Below are 21605 nucleotides of genomic sequence, written 5' to 3' on the forward strand. Positions count from 1 at the left end.
CATTAATTCACCATGTGATCATTTTCTTTCGCAATGTTGTATGTCCACAAACAGAGAAAGGAAAAAGGGATGGGGAAAAACACACACACAAAGTTCTGCCAAAACTATTCAAATTGCTTATCTTTATTTAGAATTAGAAGGTATTGAAGAAGCCACTGGTACGGATTGCCATACTGGGTTCTGCTGTTTCCACTCTTTCATTATACTTACTGCTTCTTTTCTCTTTATTACAGTTATTGCTCTGCTGTTGGGCACACCTTTACCGTTGTACTTAGTATTGCATACATGATTCTTTTTTTAAAAATATTTTTAAAATATATTTTTATTGATTTCAGAGAGGAAGGAAGAGGGAGAGAGGGATAGAACTATCAATCATGAGAAAGAATCATTGATCGACTGCCTCTGGCACGCTCCCTACTGGGATTGAGCCCACAACTTGGGCATGTGCCCTGACCAGGAATCAAACCATGACCTCCTGGTTCACAGGTCGATGCTCAACCCTGAGCCATGTCAGCTGGACTGTATACAGGATTCTTTATGCAAAAGATGAAGGGCCAGCTTTGTTTTCTAATTCAGAATCTTTTGAATTTTAGGAAAATATGGTGGGCATGCCACATACTATGTATCATCTTCAATCAGCAGTTTGTAATCACAGACATTAATATTTCTGCAGAGAAAAGTATGAATTTTAACAGTATGTGGGATAAAGATTATAAACAACCACTTCTCAATTCCTTTTTTCCCTCCAAATGATTTTATTAAAATGTTCTGAAATTGAGGGCTATTTAAGTATCCAAGGCTGATGTACCTGTTACCTCCTCTCTCCCACACCCCATACATACCTAATTAAAATTCTCATTTAAAGAAAGCATATTCCCTGCTGTTGTATTTATAAAGAATAACCTATTGCCGGGTCGCTGCCTGGTACATTGTCTGATCCATGTGTCCTTAGAAAACCAGATAATTTAACTGCCTTCCATCAAGCACATTAAAATCTTTGAAGATTTAATTTTTTTTATTTGACTGGCTGGCATGTGCTGTATGCTTTCCCTGGTCTGACAGTGATAAAATTAAAATGTTATGGGAAATGGCTCAACTATATTTTTAACTAACAATAATCAACTGAAGCTGATCAGCTACTTCTTGTTTTGGCTTTTTAAAGTTCTGAAAATATTTTAAAGGTTTAGAATAGTAAAATAAACCAAGCACAATATGAGGATATCCACACCCTCTCTCCTCCCACCCACTCCGCACCACATAGCACCAAACTTAGATTTGAATGACAACATATCTTAGGCATCACAGGATATTTCATTCATATTGGAAAAATCATGGAATTTTTATATAATCTTTCAGCGAAGGTCATAGACTTACTGTGCTTTGGTATTTCTTAAATAAATATATCTTTGGGTAAAGATTTGTGCCTAAATAAATATATAAACTGTGAGAATAGCCCAATATGATAATAACTTTTTAATATGGTTAATTAGACCATAATAATTCAATGGAAACATATACAAATTTTCTGGCTTCCCCTGGATTGAGTTTGCCTGCAGATTAGCTAAGATAGAAGGTCCAAGATGACCTCACCCAGTTGGTTCTGGCTATTACATAGGACATCCGAATTCTTCTTCACATGGGCTCTTGCCCTCCTGCTTTTTTTCATGATGGTTTTAGGACAATGACTTAGGACAGTGGTCGGCAAACCTTGGCTCGCGAGCCACATGCGGCTCTTTGGCCCCTTGAGTGTGGCTCTATCACAAAATACCACGTGCGGGCGTGCACGTACAGTGCGATTGAAACTTCGTGCCCATGCGCAGAAGTTGGTTTTCGGCCTGGGCGAGTCTATTTTGAAGAAGTGGCGTTAGAAGAAGTGGGGGGTGTCGGTCGGTCGGTTGGTCGGGCGATGGGAGACGTGGTGCAGGCGGGCCCGGGATATGCAGCGCGGGGGAGGCGTGCGCTATTCATGCAGGAGTTGAGTGAGCCAGTCAGCCAGCATCTCATGTGCAGTGGTTAGTGCTAGTCGCGTCCGCAAATCGCAGGCGGGTGACAAAAGTACCTACTCGAAGCATAAAGTTACCTGTATTTTTCCAACCAGCTGCAAATCCTACAGGGATTTTTGTCATAAATTTAAGAATCATAATTATTTTGTGTTGGTGGCTTTATTATTATAAAATGAAATATCTGCTTAGAGGAGTTTAAATGCCTAACCTTGCTAAATAACTTCTCTCGCTTACTGTTTATTTCCTTCCTGAGCACTCATGACAACTGCAATTATTTGATGTGACTATTTATTTATTTAAAGTTGATCTTCCTCATTAGAATGTAAGTTCCAGAAGGATGTCATGTTACCTCCAGCCTTAGACACATAACAGGCATTCCATAAATATATTAGTGTATTGAACTCATGTTGTTAATACTAAGTACTCAATCCAAAATTATTAATTAAGTTAATAACAATGCACCTACCTATATAGTTTAAGTTTAAAAAATTTGGCTCTCAAAAGAAATTTCAATCGTTGTACTGTTGATATTTGGCTCTGTTGACTAATGAGTTTGCCGACCACTGACTTAGGACATCTATAAAAAAGCGCTACGAGATTTCTAAAGGCCGAGAATTAGATGACATAAAGTTGTTTCTGTTACATTATTGATCAAAGCAAGCACAATACAAGATCAGATTCAAGGAGAGGGGAAGATCCATTCTACTCTTTGATGGGATGAAGGGCAAGGCACATTGCAAAGGAAGATACATATCGGGACCAGAGAACTTTGTGGCCATAATTTGAAATTTGTTCTCTGGTCACCATTATATGTATCCTTTCTACATCGAAACACAGGCATCTCCTCTCAAGACATCAAAAGTCTCATTCAGTTATGGCACCAAGTTCAGTATCATGTGGTCTGCATCTGGTCCAAGTATGGATGAGGCTCCTCCATATAATTTCTCCCAGTCTCCAGGCTTGTTACCATAAAACAGAAGTTACTGCTCCCTACTGACCCGGCATGCACTGATGAGACCAGGGGAATAGCCATTTCAGTAGATGCTTCTTCCAAAGAAGGGAGGAATGAAAGGAGATAGCCATCATTGTCCAAAGTACCTCTGAAATCCAGCCTGGCACATGCAGCCAGTTCCTTTAATCCAGGGGCAAGACATCTTATCTTTCTGACTAGAGGACTGATGCACGAAATTCGTGCAAGAGTAGGCCTTCCTTCCCCCGCTACTGGCACCAGCTTCCTTCTGGCACCAGGACCAGGGGCTTCCTTTGCAGCCCAGTTTCTTCCAGAAGGTCATTCGGAAGGATATCTGGAAGGACGTCTGGTCTAATTAGCATATTACCCTTTTGTTATTATAGATAAGAAGTGGCTCATGCTTGTGGCTGATAGTTTTTTTAGGCTTTTTCCTAGCCACAAAAATGTCTGGTTCCCAAGTCCTCTCCTCATTTTAAACTGGCCTGTCCCTTAGTGCGAGCTGGTGGTGTTTTTACTTAACATTTACTTGGCTTCCTTAAAATCTGCTTGGAGTACACTCTGTGTCCCCCAAACCCAAAGTTTGAAACAAAGTTTGAACCACACATGAAACTGCTATGGGCAATGCTCTTAAGATTCTTAGATGCTGGTTTGTCTAGTTGAAAAGTTCAGTGAGGCACTACCTTAAATCTTTAGAGTTCTTAACAAAGAGCCCTACAGTTACACCCATGATTTATTGCTGCCTCAAGTCTATTTTTTACTTTGTAAATCTTTTTCCACGAGAAACTGGAAGTGACAGGCCATCATATTTCCTAATCTACCACATCAGAGATTTCCTCTTAATTCTACTCTCAAATTTAAAAGTTCCTTCTTTGATTTATCTCTTATTCTTCCAGTCTCTTATAAGACACCAATTGACACTTTCATAATTGTTTTTAAAATATATTTTTATTGACCACCGGGAGGAAGGGAGAAGGAGAGAGACAGAAACATCAATGATGAAAGAAAATCATTGATTGGCTGTCTCCTGCACACCCCATATTGGGGATTGAGCCTACAACCCAGGCTTGTCCCCTATCTGGGAACTGAACTATGACCTCCTGGTTCATAGGTCGACATTCAACCACTGAGCCACATCAGCCAGGCACCAGTTGACCCTTTCAGCCTTCTGCAAGGAAATCCCTCTAGCCAGACACACCAGTTCAGGTTATTGCATATGATAGTATATCTATATATATAAGAGGCTAAGTGACTGACTGAATGTCCGTCTGACCACCCAACCGACCAACCAGCCGGTACATATGACACACACTGGCAATTTAAAAATAAACATTGATTCGAGCATGTGCGATATATATAAAGCTCTCGCTGACGCCAATCACACAAGTGTGTTTTGATCTGTCATTGTTGATCATGAATTTGCTTTTTTTTTTAATGCTGTAAAACTTTATTGAGAGACCTTTAACAGTGAAGTATCCAACATAAGAATAATCTGTTTGTCTTCAGATCATCTTTCTTTAAATGGCTGGTTTTCCTTCCCCTATGGTAACTTTGCTTGTTTTTGTTGACATTTCTATTATAGAGAAAGGGTGAATAACAATATTAAAATATTCCTTCTAATTAATTTCCTTTCAATGTGCATGGATTCATGCACCGGGTCACTAGTATATACATGAAATACTGTGGCTCTTTCTCCAGTCTTCTACAGCCCTTCCCTCACTGTTCTTTTCAGCCTCCACTAACAGTCTCTCGGTATCCTCCAGCCTCCGTCTTCACCAGGCCCCAACGCCAACACCACTTGTTAAAGCAGCACTACACTCTTAGTAGCAATTTCTGTTTCACTTAGCCTTTGCTAAACCACCACCAAAACTGAGTAGCTGACGCTATAACACATTACAGTTTCTCATGTCTCTGTGGGCGGGTTAGGTGTTTCTTCTGCTGGCTGTGCCTCGGCTCCCTTATGTGGCTGTGTTCAGCTGGAGCATCAGACGGGCTGTCAGTTGGTGTTGGCTGTCACCTGGGGGGAGGGGTCAGTTACCCTCCAAGTGACTTTTTTCCTTGTGTGGTGGTCTCAGGGCAGAGCTTCATTGGAGCCAAAATAGGGCTCCAGACTTACAAAGGCCTGGCCTCAGAAGTGGTGTATAATCAATCCCTTTAGCCACATTATGCACATTATTTGTCAAAGCAAGTCTTAAGGCCAGCCCAGGCTCATGGGGTGGAGAAGTTGACTACATTCTGGTAGGAGAAGCAGCAAAGTGACATGGCAAAGGATGTGATGACCGGGACAGGAGGAATTGTGGACATATTTTGCAATCAGTCACAGCCTGGCCCTATGCATTTTTTTTCATCCATTGTTTAATTTAAAAATCGAAACATTGGGTAATTATAAACTGTTTATTTCATTAATTGAACTAATTATGTCATTACATTAAAATATTCAATATACCTTAGATCCTACTCAGGTCTGATGAAATTAGTGATTGAGTTCAGTAACTGTAGATCTATAATTTGGATCATATAATTCTGATCCCAAAACAATCATTTAACTTAGGCCATCTGATTGTGACTGTTATTTAATAAATAATAATTACATTGTCACCTGTGTTCTTATTGTGTTTTTTTTATTTCCTTTGTAGCAACATCATTTTGTTGTATCAAAAATTTTAATCTCTATATTTCTATTTTTAAACCCTTTCCAGTTTTTTTTAATTGAGATGAATTCATCTGCATTAAAAATGACAAAGATTACTTTATTAGGTACCATTAGGAACAATATGATTGTAAATGTATGATTTTTCAAAATTTAGATTTTCAGGTAATTAAAATCTTTAAGATTTTCTTTAAGCATTATTGTCATTAAAGCACCAGAAGTGTATAATAATAATCTGCAAAAACAAATAAGTTAATCATAACCTATTGCAAACTGAATGTACCAATCAAAAATAAATATACCAATACATGATCCCCTAATACCAATACATGATGCCCCTAATTTCAGACTTAACAACTCTCTACTTACTTAAACAGTCCTTTTTTTTTGTATTTCTATATTTAAGATGACATTGAGGTCAGTATTTTGTTTTTTATTATTATTTATGGTGCTGATAAAAATATGCCATCTTTATGTCCATGCCTATATATGAAATTTTATATCCCTCATATATAAATTCTTATAGAAAAATTTGTTAAATATATTGAAATATGTTAATTTCAATTACTATTAGCATTTTTGAAAACACCATATGTTAAAAGGGTATGTATTTTTTAAAAATATATTTAATAATAATATTTAAAAGCTAGTTACCATAGGATTCTCTTTTAGTTTTATGTTATATATTAGAGGTCCAGTGCATGGATTCATGCACCGGTGGGGTCCCTGGGCCTGGTCTGCGGCTTTCCAACATCCCCCGAGGGGTTCCAGACTGTGAGAGGGCACAGGCCAGGCTGAGGGACCCCAATGGTGCATGATCTGCGCTGGGGAGAGACCACAGGAGTACTCCAGGGCTTGTTCAGCCCATCTTGCCCAGTTCCAATCAGCTGGACCCCAGCAGCAAGCTAACCTACTGGTCAGTGCGTCTGCCCCCTGGTGGTCAGTGCATGTCATAGCGACTGGTTGAATGGTTGAAAAACAGTTGGACACTTAGCACACTTAGCATATTAGGCTTTTATTATATAGGATTGTATATAGTAAAATTTTTATATGTGGTAAAATAAAAATACCATAACATATTTCTAGGCAGTAAACTTTTCATGATTGATTGCAAGGCTCCAAACAACCTTTTTACTGTAGCTCTGAGCTTCCAGGTGCATGAGTAAGTCACCCAGGGCAAACCACAGCTGTGGGAAATCAGCAAGTCACTGTCAGTTATGACTCAGCGGGAGAAAAACTGTTGACTATAATTAGGTGTGACAGTTTCTTAATGGTCAAACTTAATCACCCTTTTTAAGTTGGGTTTCATCTCTGCATGTGTCATGATCTTGTCCTGAAATGTCAAAATACTGAGGAAATATATAAACACAGCAAAGAAATATAGAAATTGAATCTCAGAGCCAGCTCCCTTTATCTGTCATCCATTTCTAGAGAGGGATATTGCCTTGGAATTTGGGGAGTCTTTCTTTTTTAAAAAATCTTTATTGTTGAAAGTATTACATATGCACCCCTTACCCCCCATTAACCTCTCCCATCCCAGCCCCTGCCCCCTACCCCAGGCCTTCACCACCCTACTGTCTGTGTCCATGGGTTATGCATATATGCATACAAGTTCAATGGTTGATCTCTTCCCACACACCCACCCTCCCCTGCCTTCCTCTGACGATGAGTGGGTTAAACAGCTAGGGATTATTTCTTATAACAATGTTAACCCAGGACCATGTGCATGCACTAGCCTTCCTACAGAGACATCTCTCAAGGCCCAGCCTCCAAGTCCTGAGGTCTGTAGGACAACCTGCTTTGGAAGCAGAATCAGTGATGAAAGCCTCAAGGGTGAAACACCTAGAGAACTTCCATAGCTAGTGCCACTCCTCCCCCCACACTGCACACAGACTGGCTTTTAGGAAGGAATCAAGATTCAAGTTATAGGAGAGGGAGGGTGAGCTGCATCTGTCCAGTATTCTCACCTGCATCAACCCCTTTCCTTAAATCAGAGCCTATTACCAGTTCCTATGTGAGAATACCTGTTGGGAAGCATGAGACTTGGTTGGAAAGTTTGTAAAGAGGAAATTCTGATAAAGGGGAAGTGTGTGGAAGGCCACCTGCCCTGTTTATTGGAATTCGACTTAGGGGAAACTTTGGGGAGTGTCGAAGGCAGCGACTCTAATTATTCCTTGACCTTTCCAAACAAGTCTGTGCAGGAGCAGACCCCCGGGTGTTTACTGGAATCCTTGTGCTTAATCCCTGGGTGCCCTTGCCTAGAGGACAATGTAAACACCGGAGTCCTCCCGAGGTTACTCACCCTACTGATTGTACCTAAAGATAAAAACTGCAATAAAAGCCTAAGGAGGCAGGCAATCGAGGCTGCCTGGTCCTTTGGCCAGGCCGTCCCTTAGTCTCTCTTTCACAGCAAACGTTGTCAGAGTAATCCATTCATCCATCCCTCAGGGGCTGCTGGTCAGCCCTGGCAAATACCAACCTCAAATTCTAGCTTCTCAAATGCCACCTCTCCTCCATGCTGAAGCTGTCATCTCAACCAGACATTTCATATGCATTTTGCAATGGGCTTGAATTCTCATAATCTTCCCTCTCGAGCCTGTTACTTCTATTTTGCTTTTCTTGGTTAGTGGCATCACTATTCAGTTGACCGAAATAGAAATATAGAAAGCGCCTGTAGCTCCTGTCCCTCTGCTTCCTTTTGAGTCTACTTCTGATAGCTTCCCTTGCAGCTGTCTGATGCATCCCAGCCCTATTGGTGCTGCCCTAAAACAGAATCTATCACCTTTAACATGGGTCCTGGTAGTATGTTCCCGAATATTCTCCCACCCCCTTCTCCCTTCAACTAAACCTCTACACTACCATCAGAATATGTCTCTGTGTGTCTCAGGCATGAAATGACCATGTCTTTGTCCAAAACCACTGATGATTTCCCCATTGACTCTAAGATAGAGACCTAACTCCTTGGCATGTTAGTCAAAGGTTTTACTAACCTGGTTCTTGGCTATTTTCTAGGCTCACCTTCAATCCTTTCTTAAACTTTCTTCACTTATAATCCAATCAAAACCCATCATGCTTTTAAAAGACTGCCTCTTTTTTTCCTACAAAGTTCTCTACCAGAAAATCTCCACGTCTCTGCTGATATTCAATAAAATGGCACCTCATTTTTAGCTTCTCTGGGCCTTCTAGCCTTTTCTCTTACCTTACAGGAGAATTACTTGTTTCTGTATTTATATCCCCTTAGCACTTTCTATGTTCCTCCATTGCAATAGCTGACACATTGCTTTGGGCTTTGGTTTACACAACTGTCTCTTCCATTGTATGACCAGTTCCTTAGGGCAAGGCCTGTTTTTTAGTCTCCAGCAAATCCTTAGCAGATTCCTCCATTCATTTCTATGAAGCATCTACTCTGCAGTAGTAAACAAGACAGCGATGGATAAGTCAGGCATGGTCCCTGCCTTCTACGCTACAACATAGATTCTAATAGTGGAAATGAATAGGCATCCAGATTTGATGATGGTGTCTTAACTAAGCTGATATTGGTGGAGATGATATATTCAGGAAGTAAAATAGACAGCAATTCCTTATTCACTGGTGCGAGGGCGGGGGGGCGGGGGGATGGGAGGGTGGGGGTAGGGAGGGGGGAATGAGAGTAGAAAGCCAAGAATTTTTAGGCCAGCCAAGAATTAGGTGAATCTTAGGTTCCATTAATAAAATTAGTGCTGTGATTCTTAGCACTAGAGAACTGATTTTATTTGTAGCATATAATCAAACTTTACTGGGCTTAGAACTAACATACATGTTCAGAAAAATGTCTACATGAATTACAGTTTTTATAATTTTAGTAGAAATATTAAACATGCATACACACACACACACACACACACACACACACACACATATATATATATATATGAACATTTGGTAAGACTACATCATGTTTTTCTGAAAAGCTGAAATTAAAAAAATTCTTAGGATTAAGTATTAAATACATTTAAATAATGTTTCTTTAAATACACAAGGAGAACTTTAAAAACCTATGTCATGATAGTTATGTCAGTTCCTCATCAACAGCAATATAAAGTAGTGTTATTATTCATAATGTATATTTTTTAGACACTGTTCTTGGTCTCAGTGAACTTTTTACAAACAGCTTTCTTGAGGTATAATTGTTTAGTGAACTTTCAATAAGTGAATGAAGATAAACATAGGGCTAACAAGTTATATAATTTAAAGCACTTGCTGATAATCCTTAAAGGAATAGCCTAATTGATTAATATACTTGAAATTATACTGACTCTTCTTTTAAGCAATAATCAGTAAAATGAATTAAAAGATAAAATAATATTATGATTACTTCAAGAGTTATGTAACTATGAGTTTTTTTTCATGATATAACTTCATGTCATACTGTGTTATCTAATTAGGTGTTTTTTTCCCTTCTAGATGAGCAAGAGGTAGTACAAAAAAGAACTTTCACAAAATGGATCAACTCTCATCTGGCCAAGGTAAAGGAAACCACCAGAGTTCTGTGTTTACCTAGTTTGAGCCAATAAATAATTAAAGGTGCAGTATAAAGTCATGCTGTTTTTGCTGTGGTCGCAATTACTAATCAGTGATATTGTCAAACCCATCAGTTTAACTGTTGCCTACGTATAGCATTTGCTCACATTGCTCTGGGAGAAATGAAAGGATGCCTAGAGCCAAGAGCAGCTATCCATGTCAACTCAAGGAATCTTGAAATATCCATCCAGTTATTTCTCCTGTCCTAGGATGAGTGCCATATGAAAAGAATTGGAGCTGGATTTTCTTTTCTGTGTTTGTTTCGATTTGGAACAGAAGGCAGCAAGGAGCGGTGCGCCCCAAGCAAAGAATTCTATCTGAGGAGGTCATGCTAGTGTCTCTCGTGCTTTGATAGGAAGTAACCACGGTGGGAGGACACTAAGAGGACTAATCATTCCAAGATTATTGACACTGACATTAGGTTGTATCAGTGACTGTATTTGTACAGTGTAATGACTGAACATAAATACTGATATAAAACAAACTCCAATACAGCTATATTATAATAAAACTAGAGGCCCGATGCACGAAATTCGTGCAAGGGGCTCGGCCCTTGCAGCTGCAGCTTGCCTCAGCCCTCACAGCCCCAGCTTCATCCAGAAGGTCGTTTGGCCGTCTGGTCTGATTAGCATATTATGCTTTTATTATTATAGATTAAACTCTTATCTTGCTGATGAAAAATATGCAAACAAAAAAAATCACTGCATTTGTAAAAATAAATACAGACAATGAGACAATTGTCTGACTTGAGTGAGAGGATCCTTTGGCTGAGAGCTGTGCCTACAGTATTCAAGACAGAGCTCTATGAGCAGTTTTTGATAAGAGATTTCCCCAAAGTCTCTTTTATGGTTCAGTAGCAAACAAAACACAGCAATGTATTTCAGCCCAACTGTACAAATTAACTGCTTACTGTGGTGTCTCTAAGAGGCTTTGGTGACAGAAAAAAATTAGTAAGACACTTTCCCAGGCCTTGAAAAGCTCGCAGTCCAGCCAAGATTGAAGACCAGAACAATGTGTCTAAATACAGGATGAACTGGATGATCTCCCCTACATTCCCTTTCCAAAAGCCACGTGGTAAGAGGGAATTCTCTGGTCAACGGGTGCACCCAGCTTCTACCCTAGGAACGCAGCAAATGCCTCTCATTTTCTCAGGTCCTGGCTGGTGCTTACACCACACAATTAACATCCATTGGGAAGGTTATTTCTTTCTTAGATGAAAATAGAGTTATTGTTTTTTTCATATTGTTAGAAGATTTCATGCTAATTATAAATAATATTAACAATATACCTCTTACAAGTGTAAAGAAAGTAAAAATCACCTCAAATCTTACAATCCTGATAGAACCATCCCTAACATATTAATCGCCACTTTTCTACACAGGGACACACGATTTCACAAAAGTGGTTTTATAGGATCGTGATCTGTATGCCTCTGTTTCATGCAGCACATCTCTCCATGTCAACAGTCACAGAGCTACATAGTCATATTAATGAATGAATAATTTTATTATAAATATATAAGTTATAAATCATAAAGTACTCAGTAGCTATCGATGGTCATTTACATGGTTTCTAGTTGGTATTATACAGAACCCTACATTGAAAGTCCTTGAGCCTATATCTTTGAACACTTGTGTGATTTTTTCTTAGGATAAGTTTCTAGAAGTGGGTGGCTAGTTAACAGGCATATGCATTTATAATTTTAATATATACCAAGAGTTTATCTGAATGCCCATTTCCTTACACTAGTAACGGACTTTAAAGCTACAGTGTTTTCTAATCTGATTGGCTAATATAATTTATAATTAATTTTTAATTTTGTTTAAGTAAGGTTGAATACCTTTGTGAAAGTTTTCCAAGTAAAATTCTTAGGACACATTCATCTATTATGCACCGAATCCTTAAAAAGAAGGGGAAGTTTGAATAGATGCCATGCCATACAGTATGTGAAGGGCCTTTGTGGAGCAATGATCTTCCAAGAGTTTATTTTCACGTCTGTTTTGTAATTGCTGTTTTATCACTGCTTCAAGTTGCTTTACACAGTGGTGTGGTAACTGCCTATTGCAATAGGCTTTACCGATATGTGTTGGTTTTTCTGGTCTCTTCCTGCCCTGCTCTGTGACCTTGCCCCTACCATTTCCCACCTAAATATCAGCCCTCCCTTTACTGTGGAGTTCAAGCCTCTTTCATTTGTGAAGTCATTGCTGACCACATGCGAGACAGAGCGCCTGTCCCCTAGCAAATGCTTGGAGGATGTTAGCAGTTTCCCTGCACCCCCTCCCAGGGCCATCCCCCTCCTTTCCCTGGGTTTCCTGCTTCTGGTGTGGGAGGATCTGAAATCTCTGCCCTAGTCCAGAACCTGCAGGGTAGGTGAGGTTCAGCATGCCTTAGATTATCCTGTACTGTTCCCTATCTCAGCCTCCCAGTAACATTGTGAATCACTAAGGCATGTGCTAATTCTTGGAATTTCTTTATAAGTCCCAATAGCTCTAAGCACAGCGCTGAGTACCATACAGAGGAGTTTGATAAAACAACAGCAAAGAGTCTATATCTTCTCTTGATTTTTTTATAATAGTAAAGGCATTTCTGACTAAGTACTGTGCTAAGTACTTCACACAGGCTATTTTACAGTCTTCATCTCCATAAATTGGTGCTGCTGAGATTTTAATCCAGACATGAATCTAAAGTCTCCGTGGTTTTTCCTACTTTGCACATTTTTGCATCTATTCCATTATTTTGAAAGACCAAGAAAATTATGAAAACCTCTACAACTGCTCCATTATAACCCTAATATGATTGAATGTTTTTGTTCTTTTTTTCTCTCTCTCCTCTGCACTAGTGACTTTTTCTTTCCTGAATTACCTGGAAAATTGAAAATGGAAGCAGAACAAGGATACTTATACTTGTTATCCTGAACTTGTTTATACTGATGCTGTGGTCTCTTGTCAAACATAGCCAAACCCACAAATTCATTGGAGAACACTTTCCTTTCCCCACTCACTTATATTGCAGAAACATTGCGAAGATCAAATTTGACCCCATTACCCTTCCTCGGCTGTTGGCAGTTTTAGGACAGCTATAGAGTTGAGCTTTATGTCTCCATCTGCGCCAGCAGCTGATCACATGACCCCCTATTATCCCTCTCTCTCTTCCCCAGCTTTTGCCCACCTTCATCCCTGAGTTTCTATTTACAGCCCCATTTCTTTCTCATTCTCCCACCCATCTCTGTCCCATGCCTGTCCATCTCTAACTCTCCCAGGCTCTCTCCTCCTCCATCACAAAACTACTCAACCTTCTGTCTCGAACTCCCTCTCTCCATCCCCATTTTTATGCTCATTTTCATCGCTGTTCCTACCTGTAACCTGTACCTCTAAAAGCACATATGCCTTCTAGGCTTCATGGTCTCATGGAGGTCACACTTCCATGTGCACCCAAATGAAAAGGGAAGCACACACTGGCCTTCCCCCTGCGGTGTGCTCGCTTACTCCTGAGAATGATAATCTCTCTCCTGCAACAGAAACAAGGTCAATTTCATGTCTTTGATTCAGTATCTGGACCAGGGCATCGTGTCACTTTTCCTGCTGTCCCTGTGAGGAGACTTGCTCCCAAAGCAATTCTGTGATGCTAGAGTGTGCTTGGTCCCATCACTCTAGCACTTTGCAGACATGACAGCAAACATATACATATGCTCACGTACACACACACACACACACACACACACACACACAACACACAAACTCATACGTTTAGTCGCTAGGCTCCACAGAAGCATATGAAAACAGCTTCTCAAATTTTTGGCCCTCGGCTCCTGGTCACCTATCAGCAACACGCAGTTATCTCCCCTGACAACAGGCTTTCACCCACAGAGCAGACCAGCCCTGTGTCAAGGTCTTTCCTTATCCTCCGGAGGTTCTTGAAGCCAATGTTTCCTCCTTCTGTTTGCTTATTAAATAACCAAGGCCAGTGGTAGGTCCTACAACTAAGAGCCACCTGCCCCCAGGATGGAGCCGTGACCGCTGTCCCCTTTGAAAGGATCTGGTGTCCTGTAATTTGTGGGGTCAGATTGAGTCTGGTTTGGTGTGTAGCCTGTGTGCTTGTTTACTTTGTCCAGTAAATACTTAACCAACATTAATCAGCTGGGGCTGCTGTCACAAAATGTCATAGGCTGGGGCACGTAAACAGCAAGCATTCATTTCTCACAGTTTGGGAGGCTGCAAGTCCAGAGTCAAGGAGCCAACTGATTTGCTTCCTGGTTCCTGATGAGAGTCCTCTTCCTGGCTGTGTCCTCACATGGTGAAGAGAAGGAGGGAGGGAGGAGGGAGGAGGGAGGAAGGAAGAGAAAAGGAAGGAGGGAGGGGGGGAAGGGAGGGAAGGAAGGAGGGAGGGAGAGAGGAGGGAGAGATGAGGGAGGAAAAGAGAGGGGGAGGGAGAGAGGGAGCATAGGGAGGGAGGGAGGGGAAAGGAACTCTGGTCTCTCTTTCTATTTTTTTAATTAATTAATTAATTAATTAATTAATTAATTATTTTTAAATTTTGTTTTATTGCTTAAAGTATTACAAAGAGTAGTGCATATGTCTCCTTTTCTTCCCCCTTGACCTTCCCCAAGCCTCCCCTACCCCCCAGTGTCTTGTGTCCATTGGTTATGCTTATGTGCATGCATACAAGTCCTTTGGTTGATCTCTCTCCCCCCGCCCCCCCCCCCCCCCACCGCCCCAACCCTCCTCGGCCTTCCTGCTATAGTTTGACAGTCTGTTTGATGCTGCTCTGCCTCTCACTCACTCATATATGGGTAATCCCTGCCTATTTTTATAAAGACACCAATCCCATCATGGGGCATCACTTGGCAACCACTTCTAGTTACCTAGTTACTTTCCAAAGGCCCCACTTCCAAACACTCCCACAGTGGGGGGTGGGGGGCGGAGGCTTCCACATTTGGATTCCAGGGGCACACATTCAGTACATAGCAGGCTGGTCTGAAGCTCATGAGAATTTCTCCCAAACCTATAAGACAGAGACAAGTACTCGGTCCTGGGATGAGATAGTAATGAATTTCTCTCCTCTTTCATAACAAATGCTTCCTTGTGTGATAATGAACGCCTGTTGTACCTAGTTCTGTGCTTTGGAATTATTTCAGATAATCTCATAACCAAACCATTTAAAAGAGTTAAAATGCACTTTATTCCTTGATTGTGGTATTTTTCTCCTACAATTTTCTGTTGGCATCTACCAATAAAGGTCAGAAAATGACCCATCTCAAAAATACTTTCATGCTGGTACTCAAGATATTAGTCCTAAATCACCTATTACTCATGCTATGTAACACAAGTTATTTTATCTCTAAGAATAAGAAAAGAGAAAAGTGCTATATCAGCAGGAAAGAAAACGCATGAGAGTTTTCACTCTTTTCCAGAATGCAGGTTGTAAATCTTTTGTAGAGTCTCTGTTGTCTGAGAGCTTTAGCATAACAGTCCTGGGAATTTTTGTGGATTTAATCTAGAATGATAAACCATTTCATCCTAAATTGTGTGATCATGTCTTGCTGTTACAATACTTTCTTTATAAAGTTTAAGCAAACTAAAATACTTTTTTTGTTAATCCTCACCCGAGGATATTTTCCCATAGATTTTTAGAGAGAGCAGAAGGGAGGGGTAAAGACAGAGAGAGAGAAACATAAATGTGAGAGAGACACATCAATTGGTTGGTTGCCCCCCGCACATACCCTGACCTGGGCAGGTGATCGAGCCTGCAACTGAGGTATGTGCCCTTGACTGGAATTGAGCCCGGGAACTGCAGTCCACAAGCTGATGCTCCATCCACTGAGCCAAACTGTCTAAAGCTAAAATACTTTTTAAAATTTTCTTTAAATTTTTTTAAAATTAAATTTATTTGGGTGACAATGATTAATAATATTATATGGGTTACAAGTGTACATTTCTATGATACATCATCTGTACTAGTATATTGCTATGGGTGGTGGACACACAATACAAATATACTTTTATTTTAAAGGGCAATTTAAAAGACTCATTTAGAAAGTTTTTACCTTTTTTCTCAAAATCTTCTTTGGAAATTGGCCACTTGATGAAATTGGGAGGGTTTTATGGGAAATTTTTATTTTTGTTCTTCTCTGCTTTCTCAGTTGCTAACTAATAAACTATTTCTAATTAAAATGATTAACTCTCTTACTAATGACATTTTATTCTATTGCAACAACTCTCTATAAATATTATGACAGCATTATGAAGATAGGGTGGAAATAAGAGAGCAATCTGTTTGCAAAACTATGCTTTGCTGAAAACAAAAATCTTATAAAAGTAGGAAGAAAAACAAGAACTTTCTGTGTTTTTGTGCCATTTTTAGCACACATGTAGATTATTCAATTACTTGTGTATACAATTATCTGTTCATTTTTTGGGGGGTTGCTTTGTTTTCAAATAGAAATTTTGAATTTCAAATTTGTCATAGTGTACAAAACATTGCAAATCACAAATTGTTCATATAATGTAATAATAACAAAAATTAAAGGGTTGTATTTATTTTACATATCTTAAAATTTCTTTCAGGAAAAGACTTCATATTTAGACAAGAACCCTATAATTTTCTTCCTTTTCAAGAAGAAACCTGAGCCCTGGCCACTGTGGCTCAGTGTTGGCTATGCACTGAAGGGTTGCACCTGCGGGAGACAACCGACCAATGTGTCTCGCTCACATCAATGATTCTCTCTCTCTCTCTTTCTCTCTCTCTTTCTCTGCCTCTCATTTCCTTCCACTCTCTTTAAACACAGTGGGAAAAATATCCTCTGGTGAGGATTAACAGAGAGAGAGAGAGAGAGAGAGAGAGAGAGAGAGAGAGTGAGAGAGAGAGAGAGAGAGAGAGAGAGAGAGAGAGGAAAAAGAAACCTGAATCTTTCTGTTCTGTTTGCTCTGTCAATGAAAGAAGGTGTAGTGTTGTTTTTTAATTAGCCCAATATTGATCTTGAGTAATGGTTTTTCAAAGGGAGGTCCTCATTCAGCTCCAGCTTGTCATCAGTCATTGATAAAAATGTCTCTGAATCTCAGGGCTGCCATTTATTAACTCTTACCATGTTCCATTTACTGCACTTTATCAATTTTATCTTTTATTTTACTTAATCCTCATGGCAATAATCAAATATAAGTATTATTTCCACCATTTTATAAATTATGAAGTTGAAGTTTAGAGTTAATTAATAATCTTAAGGTCACATAACAAGTGTGTGAAAAACCCAATGCCAGGACTCCTCAGCTTGTGCACTAACCACTGTGTTACACTCCCAGGGGTCATTTGTTTATTTAGCTCTTCATGCAGCAGATACTTTTCAAGCACCTATTTTGTGCAAGGCATCCTGGATACAGTGGTAAACAAAGGCAGGGGTAGCCCGTGCCATGGTAGAACTGACAGTCTGCAGAAGAGACAATCACAGTGAAGTGTGGGTGGAAAAGTCCATGAGAGGGGAAGTGTAGGGTGTCAGGGAGCACATGGCAGACACAACCAACCACCCAGGTCATCTGAAGGAGGGCATCGAACAGGCTTTCACAGGAAGAAACATTTATGCTGGAGCCTGAGAAATGGCCTGGGATTGGGTACCAATGTTTTCAAAAGTTGAGATGTGAGAACAAGTGCGGTGCAGTAACGAAATGGAAGATATTCCGGAATACTGAAAACGTGGGCTCCAGGAGTGGAGTAGCAACAGAGAAAAAGACCCAGATCAGGCATTGAGAGAGAGAGGCTGGAACGGGGGAAAGGAAAGTTATGTTGGAGACACAGGGCTCCCAAGGAGGCAGAGTGGGAGACAAATCAAGAGCACAGGGGGAGCCCTAGCTGGTGGTGTTAAGTGGATAGGGCATCGGCCTGTGGACTGAAGGGTCCCATGTTTGATTTCAGTCAAGGCCCAGATTGCGGGCTCAATCCCAATAAGGAGTGTGCAGGAGGCAGCTGATCAATGATTCTCTCTAATCAGTGATGTTTCTATCTCTCCCTCTCCTTTCTTCTCTGATATTATATATATATATATATATATATATATATATATATATATATATATATATATGGCATAATATGTTAATTAGACTGGACAGCCTAATGATCTTCTGGACATCATTCTTGACATCCTTCTGGATGAAGCCACAGCAGCGGGGCCTGAGGCAGAGGCAGTTAGTGGCAATGAGGCAGGCAGGTGGGTGGTTAGTGGCAATGAGGCAGGCAGGTGGGTGGTTAGGGGCAATGAGGCAGGCAGGCAGAGCGGTTAGGGGTGGTCAGGCAGGCAGGCTGGTAAGTGGCTAGGAGCCAGCGATCCCGGATTGCAAAAGGGATGTCCAGAGGGATTGGACCTAAACTGGTAGTTGGACATCCCCCAAGGGGTCCTGAATTGTGAGAGGGTGCAGGCCGGGCTGAGGGACCCCCCTCCCCCATGCACAAATTTTGTGCACCAGGCCTCTAGTGTATGTGTGTATGTGTATACACACACACACACACACATATATATTTTTAAAATAAATTGTATTGATTTTTTACAGAGAGGAAGGAAGAGGGATAGAGAGTTAGAAACATAGATGAGAGAGAAACATCGATCAGCTGCCTCCTGCACACCCGCTACTGGGGATGTGCCCACAACCAAGGTACATGCCCTTGACCGGAATTGAACCCGGGACCCTTCAGTCTGCAGGCTGACGCTCTGTCCACTCAGCCGAACTGGCTAGGGCTATTTTTTTTAAGAGCACAGGTGGAGATGGAGATTTGGAGCAGAGGAGGGACTTCCCTTTTCTCTGAGACCAGCACGGGAATGGGAAGAATGGGCCTGGAGACACCTAAGTTCAGGATGGGGTCGAGGGGAAGGTAGGAAAGGGGTGGACTTGAATTTGAGAGGATTCCTACCAAATGGTTACATGCTTTTTAGATCTAACAGAATAGTTTGCATTTTTTAATAAAACATTTATGTTGGAATATTTTTAAAATTGACAGTTCAAAGATGTTAGTTCTTTCATATGTTTAAAGTGTTTTATCTTAGGAAATTCCCAATTTTTATGCAAGGTCTGTAGACTATTGTAATTATATAGTGCCATCTTGGCCCCCAAAGAGAGCAATTGAAGATGTGTTTTCATAAAAACTTTCATGAGTTAGATTTTTAATTAGAAAAAGATAGTATAAGTAACCTTGACATTAACATTGGTTATACTCTTATCAAGTGCTTGTAGTTCTTGCATTTTCTCTCATTTAACAAATGAAATAGAATGTTGTATTTGTATTTAAACACCCTTGATTCATTTTTTATGATAGTTGGCTGGGAAATACATATATAGTTTGGCAAAATGTCCCCTGGGGGGAAAAGATAGGTCTCAAATAGCCCTTGTTTAGTGTGTCTATAAATGGAGCTTCTCTTTCAATATGCAATAAACAGCCTTTTCTCCATCCGCCTGCCTTTAATCTCTGCGGCTATTAAGGACAGGCACTGAGCACTTGAAACACTGTAATTTTCCGATGACCTCAGGCATGATATGAGCATTTTTCACTTTTTAGAACTAAAAAAATAAAAGCACCATAAAAGATTAGTTAGGTTCTGTGTTAGTTTGCTCAGGCTGCCATAACCAAGTTCCACATACTAGGTGGCTTAGAATGAGATGTTGATTATCTCCAGTTCTCGAGGCTAGATAGCCACGCTCCCTGAGACTCTGGGTAGAAGCCTTCCTTGCCTCTTCCAGCTGCTGGGGGTGGCCTGCATGATTTCACATTCCTTGGTTTGCTGCGTTGCCTCAGTCCTGCCTCTGTGCCTCTGTGTTTGTGTCCAAATTTCCCCTTTGTATAAGGACACTAGGAATCGTGGATTAAGACCCGTCCTGACGGCCTCATTTTAACTTGATTACGTCTCTGAAGATTCTGTTTCCCAATAAGATCACATTCTGAGGTACTGGGGTTAAAACTTTCACATAGCTTGCGGGGCGGTGGGGGGAGGGGGGCACACAATTCCACTGATAGTAGGTTCTATTAAGAGTACATTTTGTTTTGACCAAGTAATATTCATACACTTCTTTAAAAGGAATACCTCTGACTTTCTATGTTTTTTTCAGTAACCTAGGCTAATATGACTTCGATTGTCATCTTCATATTCATAAAATATCACTTGGGGCTGCTTTGTTCTGCAGTTGTCTTTCCACCAACAGTGCCTAAAGCTAACGTGAAACACTTTCAGGACTGCATTTTCTCCCATCTGTTTCCTGTATACACTTTGGTGGGATCATTAATGAACTAAGACGAGGAGGAAAAGAAGCAAAGAGCAAAAGGGAAATGTAATAATTCACTCCAGAAGCCATTCTTTAGTTGTTTTTCTAAGGCTACTGTAGCTTGGTAATCCTAAACCTACTGATAAATCCATTCTTTCCAAATATGTAACTAAAAGGTTATGAAGGAAAATTATCATTTCAAAACAAATAGCAATCATTAACTTATTAATAAAATATTAATTTATTGATAACCTAAGTATAGTTCTAACAAAGCTTATGCAGATTAATAAACATTTTGATAACATTTATCAAAGTTCCTTCTTTTAGAAATATCTTATTTATTTGTACATTCATTCAATAACTATTTTAAGGTGCTGTTTTTATGTTCAGCAATATTCTAGGTACTGAGAATGTAGCAGTGACCAAAATAGAAAAAGTATGGTAACCTCTTCATTGTGACACTTATATCCTAACTAGAGGCCCAGTGCACAAAATTCGTGCACTGTTATGGTCCTTAGTGGCTGCTGGCTGCTGTCTGGGTACTCCCTCCCTTCCCCCAGCTGGCCCTACCCCCTGGTCAACTCCTTTCCCCCAGCCGGCCCCTCCCCATGGTCGAACTCTCGGTTGAGGGGACAATTTGCATACTACGCGTTTATTATATAGGATGGAGGGAAATGGATGGAAGGCAAATAAGTGGCTCTCTTGAGGGTAGACTGAGAAGGATCCAGGACAGAAGGAGGGAGGTGAATTAGAAGGTTGTTGAAATCATCCAGTCAGGAGACCAGTGTCTGGAACCAGGACAGAACAGTGGAGGTGGTGAGCAGTGGTTGGATTCTGGATGAATTTTGAAAATAAAGTCAGCAGATTTGTTGATGGATCTGATTTGAGGTATGAAAAAAAGAGGTTAAGAATAACCCCAACTTTGTACTGAATCAAACAAATAACTTGAGGAATCAAACAAATAACATTCATCTATGTTTCTTTTATACAAAATGAAAATAATTTTATTCATGTGCAAGTTGTTAAGAGCAGAGTTTTCCAAGCAGATTTAAAGATGGGCTGGAGGGCAGTTACCGCCTTTAGGACATTTATTCGGAATTGAATGAAGTAATTAAGGAAGTGGAAATGATTGCTCTATCATAGGAAACAAGAACGGGAACTATCTTCTCACTTTTGCCAATTAGAGGTGG

General features: G+C 40.3%; 1 protein-coding gene across 1 annotated transcript in view; it reads left to right on the top strand.

The window, feature by feature from the left end:
* The window catches only part of SYNE1 (spectrin repeat containing nuclear envelope protein 1), a 392090-nt gene that overhangs the window by 58085 nt on the left and 312400 nt on the right, over positions 1-21605 (top strand). Inside the window, exon 3 of the mRNA XM_059700015.1 lies at positions 10064-10125. Within this exon, the coding sequence (XP_059555998.1) occupies positions 10064-10125 (62 nt within the window). The remainder of the gene's footprint in view (positions 1-10063; positions 10126-21605) is intronic.

This window comes from Myotis daubentonii, chromosome 6 (assembly GCF_963259705.1).
Source record: "Myotis daubentonii chromosome 6, mMyoDau2.1, whole genome shotgun sequence".
NCBI lineage: Eukaryota > Metazoa > Chordata > Mammalia > Chiroptera > Vespertilionidae > Myotis > Myotis daubentonii.